Source organism: Nannobrachium achirus, assembly GCF_963921795.1.
Source record: "Nannobrachium achirus genome assembly, chromosome: 19".
NCBI lineage: Eukaryota > Metazoa > Chordata > Actinopteri > Myctophiformes > Myctophidae > Nannobrachium > Nannobrachium achirus.
The window spans coordinates 55,759,494-55,775,352 of record NC_137826.1 but is presented as its reverse complement, the minus strand read 5'-3'; the positions used below and the strand labels follow the sequence as shown (position 1 = coordinate 55,775,352).

General features: G+C 44.4%; 2 protein-coding genes across 2 annotated transcripts; both read right to left on the bottom strand.

Moving 5' to 3' along the window:
* Positions 1 to 653: 653 nt before the first annotated feature.
* On the bottom strand, positions 654 to 7,901 carry LOC308304940 (carbonic anhydrase 9-like; the record flags this gene model as incomplete). Its single annotated transcript, XM_080749564.1, has 7 exons — positions 654 to 779; positions 2,770 to 2,933; positions 3,605 to 3,674; positions 4,789 to 4,878; positions 5,222 to 5,376; positions 7,098 to 7,274; positions 7,841 to 7,901. The coding sequence occupies 7 exons, from the start codon at positions 7,899 to 7,901 to the stop codon at positions 654 to 656; spliced, it is 843 nt and encodes a 280-aa protein (XP_080605690.1).
* A 2,706-nt stretch (positions 7,902 to 10,607) lies between these two features.
* clp1 (cleavage factor polyribonucleotide kinase subunit 1) lies at positions 10,608 to 11,957 on the bottom strand (the record flags this gene model as incomplete). The annotated part of the gene is made up of 1 exon (XM_080749563.1): positions 10,608 to 11,957. The coding sequence occupies one exon, from the start codon at positions 11,955 to 11,957 to the stop codon at positions 10,608 to 10,610; it is 1,350 nt and encodes a 449-aa protein (XP_080605689.1).
* Positions 11,958 to 15,859: the final 3,902 nt, after the last annotated feature.

Here is a 15,859-nt window from a genome sequence, read left to right as displayed (position 1 = left end):
AAGGGATATTCCACTACTGGGAAACACCTTACACACCCATTCTAACTTCAAACTCCATTTTAACCATGATAGATTCATTAAAAACACCCATTATTATTTTTTTTCTGGTGACTCATACTACCCTTCTAATACGTGAGCAGGCCGTTTTTTTCTATAACCTTTTTTCATTTATTTGTAATAATTATTGGGGAAAATGGAAAAAAAATTAAATACAAAAAAATAATTATTAAAAATAATTGAAAAAAACACGGCCTGCTCACGTATTAGAAGGGTAGTATGAGTCACCAGAAAAAAGTTACAATGGGTGTGTATGGGTAGAGGCCCTGGGCCTGGAGAGGGCCTGATAACATTTACATCAAATATCTAAATATTGTATCAAGCAAATTAAAAACTGTTCAGGGTGTTCATAAAAGCCTGATAAAATTACCAAAAACATTTTTTGAAAGTGAAATATCCCTTAAAATAGTGTGTCATACAAGTCAAAAAGGCCCTCAATAGATTCAGGGAACTGGTGTAAATAAATCAGACCAATCGGTACACAGTACTTTGTGTGTTTATTGAGCAAGGTTGCCATCATTTACTGCAGCGATCATCGCAGCACCGTGGGAAGCTAGAATGCAACTAAACACACAGAAGGCTTGTATTAGATGTTGTCAGTCGACGCTTCCATCCGTAGCAGTAGAATGAACAGCAGGGGAGGCCAACATGAGACGTCCGTTCAGCCGCTGGAGTGGCCGAAACACGTTGGTGAGCCCGGTCTGCGATGGGAACCGCTCCATCTAGAACGATAGCAGTTTGTGACACAACAGAATGACTTTAAAACCCGTCTAGGCCTAGAATTATTGAATGCTTTAACCAGGGAAAAATAGCAGATATACAAGCTCACAGCGCGGCACCGAGTGCCGCGCTGCGAGCTTGTAGATCTGCTATTTTTTGAAAAAGTCGTGAAAATGTGTGCAAATCTTTGAATATATGTATTTTCAAAGCGAACGTTTGTAACTCAAATTTTGCTTCTGGGTGGTCCCTGGAACTAGATATTTTTAGATGGGGGTCCGTGGCCAAATAAATATAATTTTGGGGGTCCTTCACATGAAAAGGTTTGAGAACCACTGACATAGTGGTTTCTCAAGAACAGACGAACTGAGCTCCAGTTAAGTGAAAAGGACCTTTTCTTTGACGATGGCTGGCCAGATTGCTGACATAGAAACATAGGTTTTTTCAAAAAACCTTAGAAGGATTCAAAAGACACTTATAGAATCGGGTCAAAATTCTAATTTTCACGATTAAAAAAAAAATAGCAGATATACAAGCTCGCAGTGATACGATAGCTCTCGGAAATGTTTGGACGGTGCCCAAGACCTGGAACGCATTATTACGTAGTTTAACCATTTTTTGCTTTAACTATTGAAAATAGCAGATATACAAGCTCACAGCACAGCTGCGAGCTTGTAGATCTGCCATTTTTGAAGAAAAGAAAAGTCTTTCAATATTTTTGGCCCGATTCTCCATCTTCTTTTCATGGCAAGCACCCCCAAAATTACATGTATTTGGCCGCGGACCCCCATCTCAAAATGTGTTGTTCCAGGGACCGCCAGAAGCAGTGATTTTGAGTTAAAAAATGTTTGCTTTGAAAGGTCCACAATTAGGAAAAGATTCAGGTTGGGTCTAAACCCATGTCGATACTTCGACCGGAACCGAAGATTTTGGTCAAAAGGTCCTTTTCGACCATAAAATGATGTCCCTGGCGACTTCTGAAACGCATTAGACCGAATGAGAGTTCCGAAATTTGCACGTCGGAAAACAACTCACCGAACATTTCGGAGAAAGTATAGATAGTATAGGTACCTCCTTTCAGAACCTCTCCCTCCCCATTTTTTCGGGCGATAGGTCGCCACGTTTACACGATTCTTACCTTTACCAAACATTGGCTCCAAAAAGTAAAGGTCGCTTTCCTGTCTCTCAGTTGTATACTTTTTGAGCGGTGGAGAAAATCTAAGCCTTAAATTGGGGGAAATCTTGCTTTTTCGACGGCCCATCATTTCGACTTAGGGTAGTGTTAGGGTTAGGTTTTAGGGTTAGGTTTAGGCATAGTTTTAATGATGTTAGGGTTAGAGTTTGGGTTAGGTTTAGGCATAGTGGTTAACATTCACCAGGTTAGAATTCACCAGCATCGGCAGATTAGCATTTCACCAGGTTAACATTCACCCGCGTCGAAAAGATGCTATGTCGAAAAGATGCTATGTGGAAATGATGACACGCCCCCTTTACATTGAAACAATGGGGCTTTTAAGCCGTGACATCATTTCCGAGAAAATAAAGATCCGAGAAAATAAATAACGACTAAAGTATAATTCTACCAATTTCCTGTCAACAAGAAAGAGAAGAAACATTTTTAAATAGTAAAAATAGTAAAAAGATTCACGGGCGCTGGTGCCTTTTGGCACCAAAAGTTCTCCTTTGCCTACAAAATGATGTCAGACTTAAGAGCCCCATAGTTTCAAATCACTTGTTTTGTCAGCCAGTTCCATGTTTTAGTCAGCCAGTGGCCAGTTTTCTCGCCCGAATGCTTTGGTGGCGAAACATTTCCAGGAACACAGATTAGTGACCAGTCACGCTTGTGCATTACTGCTTCTGTAAAATTGCATTGGGGAAAAACTGGCCACAGGCTGACAAAACAAACGATTTAAACGCTTGTTTCAACCCATCGCTTAGAAAATCACTTGTCTTAAAATGTTAGTAGGAAGTGTGTGTGTGCGCGTGTTCACTCACCAGTGTGTTGCTGACTTTGATGGGCTCGGGGAACACGGTCCAAACCACTGCCTGGTTGCAGGTGGGGGTGGTCAGAGAACCCCTGTAGCGATAGAATTTGGTCAGGTCCACGTCTCCGATCAGATCACTGAGAGAGATGTTGTGTGTCATCTTTACCCATGAGCCTGAAGAGAAAAAAACAAAAAAACAATAAAATAAATTACACAATATTGTTGCCATCAGTCAGACACCTTGAATTCAATCTCCAGATTTCAAATAATATGTTTGTCTTTTTGTTTTTGTTTTTATTCAAAGGAAACTTCCACATCGGCTGTCGGTTCTGGGCTAAAAAGAATAGCATACCAAAAACCGACAAAAGTTTTTTTTTACTTTATTACAATACTCTTTGGTCCGCGTCGGATCTTGACCTGGAGAAGATCCTCAGCGGATTGAAACATTGTCAATTTTGTAATGAAATAATATTTTGACCGTTTTCATAAACTAAATGCCCAGACATCATACTATGTGTCAGTGTTACACAAATGTGGCAAAAGTGTCCGACCTACAAGCTCACAATTCATCAATAGATCGGCTGTAGAGATATCCAATTTTCTTTCTGAGCCGACTACCCCCTTTTGCAATGAAAAACTGAAACCAATTCTAACTAAAGAAATAAGTCTTTTCACTGAACAAAAACAAGCAAAAGTAGCAATGAAAACAAAAAAATATAATTAAATAAAAATAATACGTTTGCAGCTGAGCAGGTGAAACAGTGGGTCCATGTGTACACCCTCAAGAGATATGGTGGTTGGTCCTTGAAATTAAAAGGTTTTGAGAACCCCAGCAGTAGACCAACCTTTAGAGTTGAGGTTCATCAGGTAAGAGGTGAAGTCTTCCCACGGTTGAGAGCTTGCTCCTTCTGTTGCCTGTACAGAGAAGATATTACCTCATCAGAGGAAAGGAAATGCTTTAAATCCATGGTTTTCAACTCTATTCATGTCAAGGTCCATTAAGGGCATTTGAGCCACGGACCACCATTTGATGAGATTTAGCCTCGGCAGATTTTGTCCACAATTCCATGCTGTATTGATGTGGTACAGGCAAAACGATACAAATAGCAATTCTTCTGCATTCTCTAATTACATAGACTGTACAATTACATAGTGTAAAATTATGCCAAATGGACCTGTCCATTGGTTTCATGTTACACTCTCAAGAGTTGAAGATCTCTAAAAAAAGGTCCATTTGGTTACCAAGTCTCCATTTAGCCGGGGGGGGGGGGGGGGGGGGGACCACCTGGAACCTCCTCAAGGACCACTGGTGGTGTCCGGACCACTGGTTGAGAACCACTGCTTTAAATATTCATTGTCATTCATGTGTCGCTTCTCAAGCAGAATCCCCGCCAAGACGGAATATGGATGTTTTCACTCCTGTCTATGCTTGTGTTGTCTCCATCCAAGTGTTATAGTCAAACATTATAGAAGCCCACACTGCTGAGAATTTTTTTTTTTTTTCAAGAGAGCGGCAGTGTACGTAGGGAGCTTCAAGCGTTTCGATAATTCGACATAACATTTACTCAACGTTCCATTTGTTTGACACGGGTGAATGTTAACCTGCCGACAACCTGGTGAATGTTAACCACAATGCTAAAACCTAACCCAAACCTCAGTAAAACTAAACCCATCCCTAACTCTTAAGCCCTTTGCACACAGGCGCGTTTATCCGCACGGATAAAACGGTCAATTTCATTTTTTTAAAAGAAAACAATGATTCTCTACGACCTCATGCACACCGGATCCGAATTAGCCGTGCGACGAGTGGCTGCGGCCGTGCGTTTTTTTCTCGATCGAACCCAGTTCGATTTGTGCGTCTTGTCGCATGCGGTAAAAAACTCATCACTCCTTTTATGACTTCTTTTGGGATCCGCAGCGCCGATTCCGCACAGCATTGCACACCAAATCCAATGCTTTTTATTCATGCAGCAAACGGAAAAAACGCAACTGTCCTGTGTGCAAAGGGCTTTAGTCGAAATGTACGTACGTCAATGAAGAAGCCCAGAACGGAGATCCCCTCTGGATCAGCCAGGGCCTGGGCCACGGTCAGGCCTTCCTTCAGGCTCACGATGTGCATCTATGGATGGAAAAATACATTTCACCAGTAAAAACACAAGTGAAAGTAAACCCAACAAACAAACAAACCGTTACTTTTCAGGTAATGTGTGTTCCAATGGATCCAATGTCATTGCTTCAATATAAAACCCACACACAACCACTTCTTATTGCAAAATATATTTTTCCCTGCAAAAATGTAGATTTAGAAGAAAAAAACTCCATTAAAAACTTTAAAAAAATCAAACACTGAAAATGGGGAATGGCACACTTTTGTAGAATTCACTCACTCACTCGAGGTTACCACCCTATAGTGATGTAGGGGTCCTTGACTTGGAAATGTTTGAAGTTTACAGATACATCACCTCCATGGGGTATCGGTGTCCGTCCACAGTGTGCTCAGAGCCGGGGTGATATTGTGACTCTCCTCCCCAGTGTAAGTGGAACTGGACAGCAGAGTAGCTTCCATTGAGGCCTCCTCCACTCACTGCAACCTGCTTTTCCTCCAAGTCACACTTCACTGAAACCAGTGGTGGGAAAAGCAATGTTTTACTTAAAGTAGGACTGTCATCTAAAGGGGTACTGTCACTTTAAAAAGTAATCTTAAAATATTAGTTAATATGTTTATGATGTCATTGTGAGAACGCGCAATTATAAGCCAATCAAATTAATTGACTGTACTAAGACTATTTACTGTACTGTACTGGTCAGCTGTTGTTGGGGGGCGAGGGGCAGATTAATTACACTGTGACATGAGTTTCAGACTATTTCAGAGCGTTTTCAGAGAGACCACGTGACCTACTGTATCATACTATTATAATTTCAGGGCGTGTCAGCGGACCTTTAAGTATCACTATTGCAATGTAGAAACACTCTGTTACAAGTACAAGCCCATTCAAAATTGACTTGAGTGAAAGTAGTAAAGCATTGTTTTAAAAATGTACTTAAAGTATCAAAAGTAGAAAGTACAAGGGTGCCCGCTGGCCTACAGCTGGTACCACTTAGGCATTGCCACAAGCCAGGGCAAAGTAGCAATAGCCCTAACAGACATTAAAACGACTTTGCTACCAGTAAAAGTATTCAGAATTATACTAGAGTAAAAGTATATGGGTCCCCAGCTAAATGAAGAACCGCGTTCCAACAACACATTAGACTTTTCAGCTATAAGACAATTGCCAATGTTGCAAGCTCACAGTTTGCAGATGTCTTCCTCCAAAACATGTTGAGATTGAGAAAAAAATGTATGGGGTCCCCCTGGTACAAGTCAGACCATTTCAATGGGGATCTTTAGCCAAATGCATATCAATATGGAGTCTTAGAGCTGAATGTTTGAGAACCACTGGTCTGCTTCTCTTCATGTTGTGGTTAATGTGCACCATCTACTGGAGTGAAACTACAACTTATAGTCTATGGTACACAGTCCAAATCTTACTACTGTCAGCCTTGGATCTTTTCCACTTTAACTGTTCTTATCATTGTTGGCTTGTTGATAGGATGCATTTACTGCTGGTAAACACTGCTGGAAACACAAGGACTCCAGAATCGATATGCATTTAGCCACAGACCCTCGTTTGAGAATGTTACGATTTGAAAATTGTTGCCCCACACAAGCCGCCACAATCTCGTAAATCATGTTTTGGGGTGAGCGTTTGACAGGCATAGATGTGTAGACAATGACAACTAATAAAAAACAAAACGTTCATGATAAAATAGCACAGTTTTTTTCCACTCAGTCTGGGTCTCATAGGAGAGCTGTGGGCGGGTCTAATCCATCCACCAGTGACATCATCATTTGACAGATTTTCTTTTTAAACAATATTTTTGAAAAGAATAATGGCGTCCACTTTAACATTGCAACTTTTCAGGAATAGAAAGCCTGCAGTTTCTATTAGCTTGGATTCCCCATTGATGATGTCACTGGTGGATGGATTTGACCCGCCCACATGCTCTCCTAGACCCAGACTGAGTAGGAAAAAATAAATGAGCTATTTTATCATGAACATTAGTGAGGACATTAGTGTCTCCATATGAAGACAGGTTGAAAAGTGGTGAAGTAGGCTTAAGGGCTCCACTCCACTCCATGCTATGAGGAATGTTGTGGTCTGCTGGGGAAAATGACCGACAGGGGCATTTCTGCCTGATCAATATACTCCAAGTAGGAAAATGAGCCTAGATGTTATTTAGTGCAGAGTTGTCCTTTAAGCGCCACCCTCTGTCTTTCTGAAATTACGCCTCTGTTACCTGTATGGCCGGTGTTGGTCAGATTCTTGAGCACGTGTCGGTTGGAGAAGTTGTCAAGCGTGAAGTTCTCCAGTTTGGCGTTGGTGACGACCTGGCCGGTGACGATATTAACGGGAGACTGCCACTTCCCTCCACAGAAAGCACCCGGGATGTCTCTCCAGTAGCTGGGAGTGTGTACTGACAGGACACGATTAAGACTTTATTAATACATTTACCACACACACCAGAGAAGAATGTTCCTGCATTTTGATCCGGATGTAAAAACAGTCTCCTCACCACAGCCATGATAGCACCAATCACTGCCCCCTGAAAGACACATTGACAGTTTACAATTAAAAAGGCATTTAGCAGTATGCCTATACGCTCTTAGCCAGAGGGACTTGCAATAAGCAAGATAATTACATTACATTACAATACATTAATGGCCATATATGGAGATCTGTCAGTACTTGTCCCTTTTATGTCCATATGGAGATCCCTGATCCCTGTCATCAATATTAAGCCCATATCTTGAAACGCCCATATATGGACATACTGTCTCATGTGGTGAATGATGTCAGACATCATAGATGTCAGTCATCTCCATATTTGGGGAAGGTACGCAGAAAGCAAAAAACACTGTTTGGATGCATTGGATGCCAATCAAGGTAGCCTATTGCAACCCTAGATTCAACAAATCAACATGTATAAAAAATAATAATAATCTAGTGTTGCAATTTGCAGCTAGTTTGTTGTGTACTCACCACCAGTCACTACAGCAAGTCCTCCCAAGCACAGACAAAGCAGAAGGCAGGGTAGATGCATCTTTGGGAAAAACAACTGCATAACAATTAACAAGGAGTTACTTGCTTGTATTGATTGAATGCAATTCATCTAGCAAGCTGTCCCAGAACGAGCGAATGCATTCTCCAGGATTCCCATTGGACGCGGTGACGCCGCCGTTGCTGGAGAATGCACTCGAGGTTAGGGACGGAGCTCGTTAATTTGCATTAATAATGAGCACCTTATCGATCCTGCTTATTGAGCCAAGCTTTTATCGAGCTCACTACTGAGCGTTTTCTAATATTTTGTGGAAAGATGTGAGACGACAAATTCAAAACATAACTAGTATCTTTTTTTATTTACTGTGAGTTTGTGGCTGACCATCATCTATGAGGATGACAATTGACAAAATCATTCATTAGTGTGCAATAAGTGTTAAATTGCTTTATATTATGGATAGTACTTGATCGCCTCTTTTCTTGATTGTTTAAACATGACATCAATAGCAGGTCTACAACCTCACAGTGCGGCACCGAGTGCCATGCTGCGAGCTTGTAGATCTGCCATTTTTGAAAATGCGTGACAATGTGTGCAAATCTTTGAATATGTCTTTTTTACACAAACATTGGGGGGGGGGGGGGGGGGGGGGGGGGGGTCATTTTGGGGGTCCTTGACATGAAAAGGTTTGAGCACCACTGACATAGAAACATAGGTTTTTCAAAAAACCTTAGAAGGAAATGAAATATTCAAAGACTTGCACACATTTTCACGGTTTCAAAAATAGCAAATATACAAGCTCGCAGCACGGCACTCTGCTATTTTTCAATAGTTAAAGCACAACATAACACGTTCCCAGTCTAAATGGGTTAAACCCCCTCCCCTATATGAAGAACATTCATGGGGGGCCTGCAGTGAATCCTTGTACCCAGGGCCCAGAATTTGGTGTGACACCCCTGGGAATCAGCCTCAGCTTAATGGGTTAAGTGGTCAAAAAAGTGTGGTCGCACTCACCAACGTGACCAACCTTTCAGAAAAGAACAGGGACAGTGGCTCGATTTCACCTGTTTAACTGTGGCCACACAAGGAGGACAAAGCGCTAACGTTTCAGGCTAGTTGGCCTTCATCAGAGCACAGCAGCAATGTGGTGTGATTGGAGAGGTTTATTTAGGCTTGCATGGTGATTGAATCACCTGTGACTGGGAAGCAGCCAATCAATATATCACCAAAACCATGGCAACCAATTCTTCTTAAAGAGACATATATAACGGAGGTCATTAGACCAGGGATTTTCAAACTTGTTGGTCTCAGGGCACCCCTGTAAATAACCTTTTCAACTACGGCATCCCTGAATTACTGTACATTTTTAGAATCTTACATCATATTGGAGAAGGGACCGTACCTATGTTCCCCAGGTTCTATGTTCCCCAGGTTCTATGTTCCCCACTTACCCCCTCAAAAAAAGGTTCTATGTTCCCCGCTCAACTTAAACTAGACCAGGTCAACCTGGTTGTGCCAGACCCCCTGTCTGTCATCATCATTTATGACATCATGCCTTTTGTAGGCATGTCATCATCATGTCATCATCATATATACCCTTTATATAGAAAACCCGGACAGACCGACATTTGCTTATGTAGGCCTACCCATTTCATGGGTCTGGCAAAAAAGGTTCTATGTTCCCCACGAGTCTATAACGACCCAGACACACGTGCAGATATCATCTCTATATGGCCATATATGGGCATATCAGTCGGTTCTGTAGTTCTGGACAACCGGATGGAAGCAATGGAGGACTGATGAAAGTTATCCTTTTTCGAAATATTGTTGTGACAGAGAATCACAATTGTAGAATTATGATTATTTATGAGCGGTGATAACCGCTCCTACATCTGGTTTTGTCTGTAGGAGCACGGATCTCCATGTATGGAGATAACTATATTACATTTTATAGTAGTCAATATTATATACTGTTGTGACACGGAATCACAATTGTAGAATTATGATTATTTCTGAGCGGTGCTGACCAATCCTACGTCTGGCTTTGTGTGTATGAGCACGGATGTGTGTATGAGCAGGGATCTCCATGTATGGAGATAACTGACGTCACGGACAGAACGGCCCATAAAAGGAGATATGCACGTTTGTCGTGTTTGATTTTTTTACTTTAAATCTGTGGTCAAATGCTCAAGATGCTTTGAGATTTGCTCCATTTTCTAGCAGGCCTCACCAGACCTGGCCAACAGAGCTCATTGTATCCCGACGATGGGACAAGGGCCTCATCAAATTATCCTTGGTGCCTAGAAATCTCCTTTATTTAATAATGATTATAATAATAACTAGAAATACTGTTCCTACGAAACAGTGTGGGCTCGCATGTAACACCATGTATGGGCATAAAGATCTACCCTTTGGCTGCACCTCATTGGCTAAGGGCCCTGCCTTTGCACTGTCGAGGAGAACTTGACTGATAGATAAATAATGAAGATAACACACGTGAATAATATAATAATAATAATAATGGATTGCATTTTTATAGCCCTTTTCCAAGTGCTGGTTCATTCATTCATACATTGGGAGGTGAAGTGTAGAACAGTCGACGCCAGCGTCCTCACTTCCCAATTCACACACCAATGGTGGCAGGCTTGCACCCACCAACTCATTGGAGGCAACGTGGGGTTCAGTGTCTTGCCCAAGGACACTTCGACATGTAGACAGGAGGAGCCGGGATTCGAACCACCAACCCATGGATCAGTGGCCAACCTGCTCTACCTCCTGAGCCACAGCCGCCTCATCAATGAAGCGGATGTCCATGATCAGCAGAGTGTGTCTTCTTGGTAGACGGGGCGCTGGTGACAGCACGGTCATCACCTGTGCCTGAGTGTCCACACTAGTCACCACAATAAACCCACAAACCGGGCTCCCCACTATACCTCTTCTAGACCCCTCCTCCCCTTCCTCAGCACAGCTCACGCTCAGCACATGATGCGTGAGGTCTGGCCCTGGCACCACGGGCACTAGCTTGAGCTGCGCGTCGTCCCGAGACGTCCCCAGCGGCAGGCACGAGTCCGGGACGGACGGCGCCCCGATCTTGTAGATGCGGACATCTGAGAAGCGCACGTCGAAAGCGTGAGGGCGGAAGGGCGCCCCGCGGAAGCCATAGAAATACTCGCGGATCTGTTCGTCCCGTGCCTCCCGCCGACCCCCCTTGGTGCGCTCCGCTACCCCGCCAGACTTGGGCAGGAGGACCGTCTGCACGAAGTGCGGGAGGTCTCGCCTGAGCTGGTCGTAGAGCCTCTCCCGGTCGAGCACCAGCACCACGTCCACCTCGAAGGCGGAGGCGCAGTGCACCAGAGCGTGATAACCGGCTTGCGTCACCCAGCCGCAGGTGTTGATGATGCAGCCTCCGACGCTGGCTCTCCTGTTCTCCCCACAGCGCTGGGCAAACGCTTCGGCCAAACAGGACGTCAGCTCATTGTAAAGTCTGATGTTGGTCGCCGGGGTGATCGAGCCAAAGTGGTACACCAGAGGAGCCTGGACGGAGAACCCCTCCTCGACGTCTGCCGGGCGCTCAATACGCAGCGCCGACACGGTCCCCGGGACCGACACCCCGCCTTGTCCTACATCCAGCTCCACCAGGGTAGGACTCCTGCCAAGTCTCGCGGCGTAGTTTAGCAGCAGCCGGCACACTGTGGACTTCCCCACATCTGTAGGCCCTACCACCATCACCCTGGGTCCTCTCTCGTTGTCTCTCTTGGCCTGTCTTCTCATCTGTTCCAAAGCAGCGTGTGTGTTGAGGTACAGTAGCATGGGAGTGTCCTTGGACACGCATGCGACTGCTGTTTTACCATACAGGGACACGCTGCAGCCCTGCCAGGTGAACACCGCTATCTTGGAGCCTGGTCCGAATGTGTACTTCTTGCTCCGGGTGAGCTCTGAACCGAAGACCTCAGCCGTCCCGGTGAGGAGCTCCAGTTGGACGCGTTCCCCTGCCGCAGCCTCGAAGCGAAGCTCCGTCTCTTTCTCCAGGTCAAACCTGGTGTCTTCTGCTCCAGGAACTGGCACATCCTTACTAGTCTTATCTGCACCTTCTGTCGCCATGGAAAGCGAGCTGGAAGCCTTATTTGTAGGAGAAATGAGCTCAAATGATAAAAGCTTTTCTTTTAAATGAGCTTATTTCGTTGCATCCACCAGTCAGTCGTGTGGAGATGATGTCATGATGACACATGCTATTTATTGTTGTTGTGTTTGGGCAACCAGACTATACAGCAGTGTTTCTCAACCACTGTGCCTGGGGACCTTTGGTGTGCCCCTGAGAAGGGTCAAGTGTGCCCCTTGAAACTGCTTGAAAGCCAGTATTGTATTTATCATTTTAAAAATGATTTAAACTAGTGAAAACAGCTGATCTACAAGCACACAACGCCTCGCGGTGCGAGGCGTTGTGTGCTTGTAGATCTGCTGTTGTGTGACAGCCTTGTATGATGAAGCAGGGTGTTACTTGACGAAGACACGTACACATTATGAAACTTACAAGGTTTCTTCCCGACAGTGACGATATTTACACCCCCGTATTATGTTGGTGTGCCCATGGATTCTTGGGACATGAAAAGTGTGCCCATGCAGAAAAAAGGTTGAGAAACACTGCTATACACTATACAGGGTGGAGCGTCCGAGTAAGCTGGGTAAGCGGCTGCTTATTAGGATTTGGACGCACTTTGAGTGCTCCGCCTCTAGGTGGGGCAGGCGGGCCCATTTAAAACTTTATCATTATCAACAGCTGCCCATTGGCGCACACTACGTCATCATCAATCACTTGTCAACACAAGACAGGTAGCCTTCAGCAATGTGTTGTTTACGCATGGCTTAATCATGAGCGGAAATGCATATGAACTGCCAAGCGGTAATTCTCAAAATTGAAAAGGATTAAAAACTATACTTGAGAAGCACAATGGGACAAGAGAGACTTACTGGACTGGCCATGCTGCCAATAGAAAGTGAACGGGGCCAAAGAAACTGGGCATACAAAAATACAAGTGGATGATTTTGCAGCGCAGAGCGTGGAGTCCCCTTCAACTAGTGGTGATGAGTAGGCCTATAAGCTATACGAAATGTCATACTTTGAAGGCTACTAGAGCTCATGGGTTGCTGTGCCAATGTTTCCTAAGCAGTTCACCAGTCTGTCTATTGATATTTTTATTTGAATGGGAAAAGGCAAAGATTTCACTTTTCCCAAATATGGAGATGACTGACACCATGGACCACATGAGACTGACACAGTATGCCCATTTATGGACATTCCAAGATATGCAGGCTTAATATTGATGACATCAGATATCTCCATATATGGGCATAAAAGGGACAAGGACTGACACAGAGATCTCCATATATGGGCATAAAAGGGACAAGGACTGACACAGAGATCTCCATATATGGCCATTAACACCTTGCCGTCCGAAATAGAATGGTGGTTGGTAGATTAGCCGTGAAATTTCTATTATTGTATTGTGATCTGAGACATAATATTATGTTTATAAACATGACCCCGCAGCCCCTCCATCTTGAACAGCGCCGCTGTTTTTTCTTTTTTTTTTTCCCCCAGGCCAGTAACTCACCATGATTTTCTCGATTTCCGTTGGGATAGAATGGGGGTTTTGGCCGATCGTCGATGTCCCCGTGCGTTTCGCGTGCGCGATCCTTTCACGTAAATGTCCCCGCAAATAGTCCATGTGTGACTGAAGAACAAAACTGAAAAGTTTCGCTAGCATAGCCCCAAGCATGGCTGCTGTAGGAGCTCGAGTGTGCAGACAGCAAACGTATGGGCTGGGAGTAGCCTTGGTGAAGGAGAGGCGCTGACGTCACCTCTGCTTCATGCACGGTCTGCATGAGCTATCAATGCACGAGTGGTGACTAGGGAAGGTTAGACGATCGCCGATTTTCGGATCAAAAGCTTTTATTCCGGTTTTAAAGACAAAGTCCGGGAATGTACGGCGTGGCTGAGAGTCCCTGGGGGGATGTGCGATATAGTACGGTTTTAACATTAAGGGGCTCCCCGTGGCTTAGAAGGTGTTAAATGATTAGTGAATACATTTTCCATGTTGACTTGAACGGGGAAAATTCACATGGTAAGACGGAATTAATTTGCAAGTGTGACTCACATCACGGCAACCACACTTTCCCAGAATTGCATCTTTTCTCGTGTTAACTCATACAGTGCCGCCGGCCACAAGGGGCGCTAGAGTGCCAGAAATGTCTCCATAGACCTTCGCTCTAGCTTCCCAAGTGCCTTGGGATTTCACTCCAGCCAAAAGGAGGAAGCTAGCTGACACGTAGCCAAAATGCTAACCCATTTAGAAGCCCGATCTAAAGCTATTTCAGTCGCAAAAAACTTTTTCTTTGGGTCTGGGAACACAATCCGGAGAAAATCCTGTCTAAAGATGTGATTTATCATTGGAGTGGGTGGCGCGATGCGGCCGTTAGCGCGACTACGGCCCGTGGATGGCCGAGTCTAAGTCCCGGCCATGGATGGAAATTTAGACCGGGGCTTCGTTGAGGCCTCCGATTAAATAATTCATTTTATTAAATATCCCGAACTAGTTCGGGATAGGCACCCTGGCATACGTCGCGCCGCCGACAGTATATATTGAGTTTTTTTGGGGGGGCTCTAAACTTTATTTTAAACCATTTTCAATGGAATAAATCGTCGGACCATCTAGCGTCTCTCGTTGGCTAGCGCTGGACGAGCCGGGACCACCCACGTTGCTCCAAGCAGCTCGGGGTAAGTAAAATAGCAAATAAAATATTGTATTGGATTGAAATAAAGCCGAACTTGTTCGGGATAGGCACTGTAAGGGTTAATAATATCTCAAATTTATATAGCGCTTTTCCGAGTACCCAAAGACGCTTTACATGGGGCAAAAAAATAACAACTTTATTAAAGAAAAAAAAACACTGAGAAATAAAACCAATTAAAAAAAAATTAACATAAGGTAGATTAGCTGGGGAAAGCAATATGAAAGAGGTGGGTTTTGAGACCGGTTTTGAAGGTTTGGATGGTGGGGGCGTCTCTGAGGGTTTGGGGGAGTGCATTCCAAAGGGTTGGGGCAGCAAAAGCTCTGTTGCCCCAGGTATGTTTATTGGTCGTGGGGACAACAAGGAGGTTTGCGTCACCAGACCTGAGGGAGCGGGATGGGGTATAGGGTTCCAGGAGATCACAGAGGTATGGAGGAGCGAGGTGGTTTAGAGCTGAAGGTCACGGAGGACAGGTGTAATATGGTCTCTTGAGCGGGTACTGGTGAGCAGGCGGGCAGCAGAGTTCTGGACATATTGACGTTTATTGAGGACTTTGGAGGTGGTGCCGTGGAGGATACTGTTGCAATAGTCGAGGCGGAAGGGACGTGCTGGGCCCCTGATTCAGCCCGGGAAAAAGAGTTGGAGAGGCCCTCATTGCGCGCAGATCTCTCTATAGCGCTGCTGCTACTCAAAGATTTGTCATTTCAGATCATGACAGTGGGCCAATTATTGTACAAGTTATATTTCGTCGTTGTCGGGTTGAAACCTTGTATGTCCAAAACCTTTTGTTTTGTATTTATCATTTTAAAAATGATTTAAACTAGTGAAAACAGCAGATCTACAAGCACACAACGCCTCGCACCGCGAGGCGGTGTGTGCTTGTAGATCTGCTGTTTTCACTACTTTTGTCCAAAGGCCTTGTATGATGAAGCAGGGCTTTGTTTTGCGAAAAAATGTATACATTTGAAACTTGGGGATACGAGGTTTCTGTCCGACAGTGACGATTTACTTTGTTGGCCGCCCAGCCCCCAAAATGGAACGAAGGCCGACATTTTATTAAATTTTTTTTCCTAATGGCCGGCCTGGACTGGCCGGGAATGAACCGGCCGTTCGGGAGTTGTCCCGCTTTTCCCAATGGCCAGCACGTCCCTGCGAGGCGGGATGTAATGAAGGCATGACTGTTCAACAGTGTTTTCCCCTGAGTCAGCTGACCA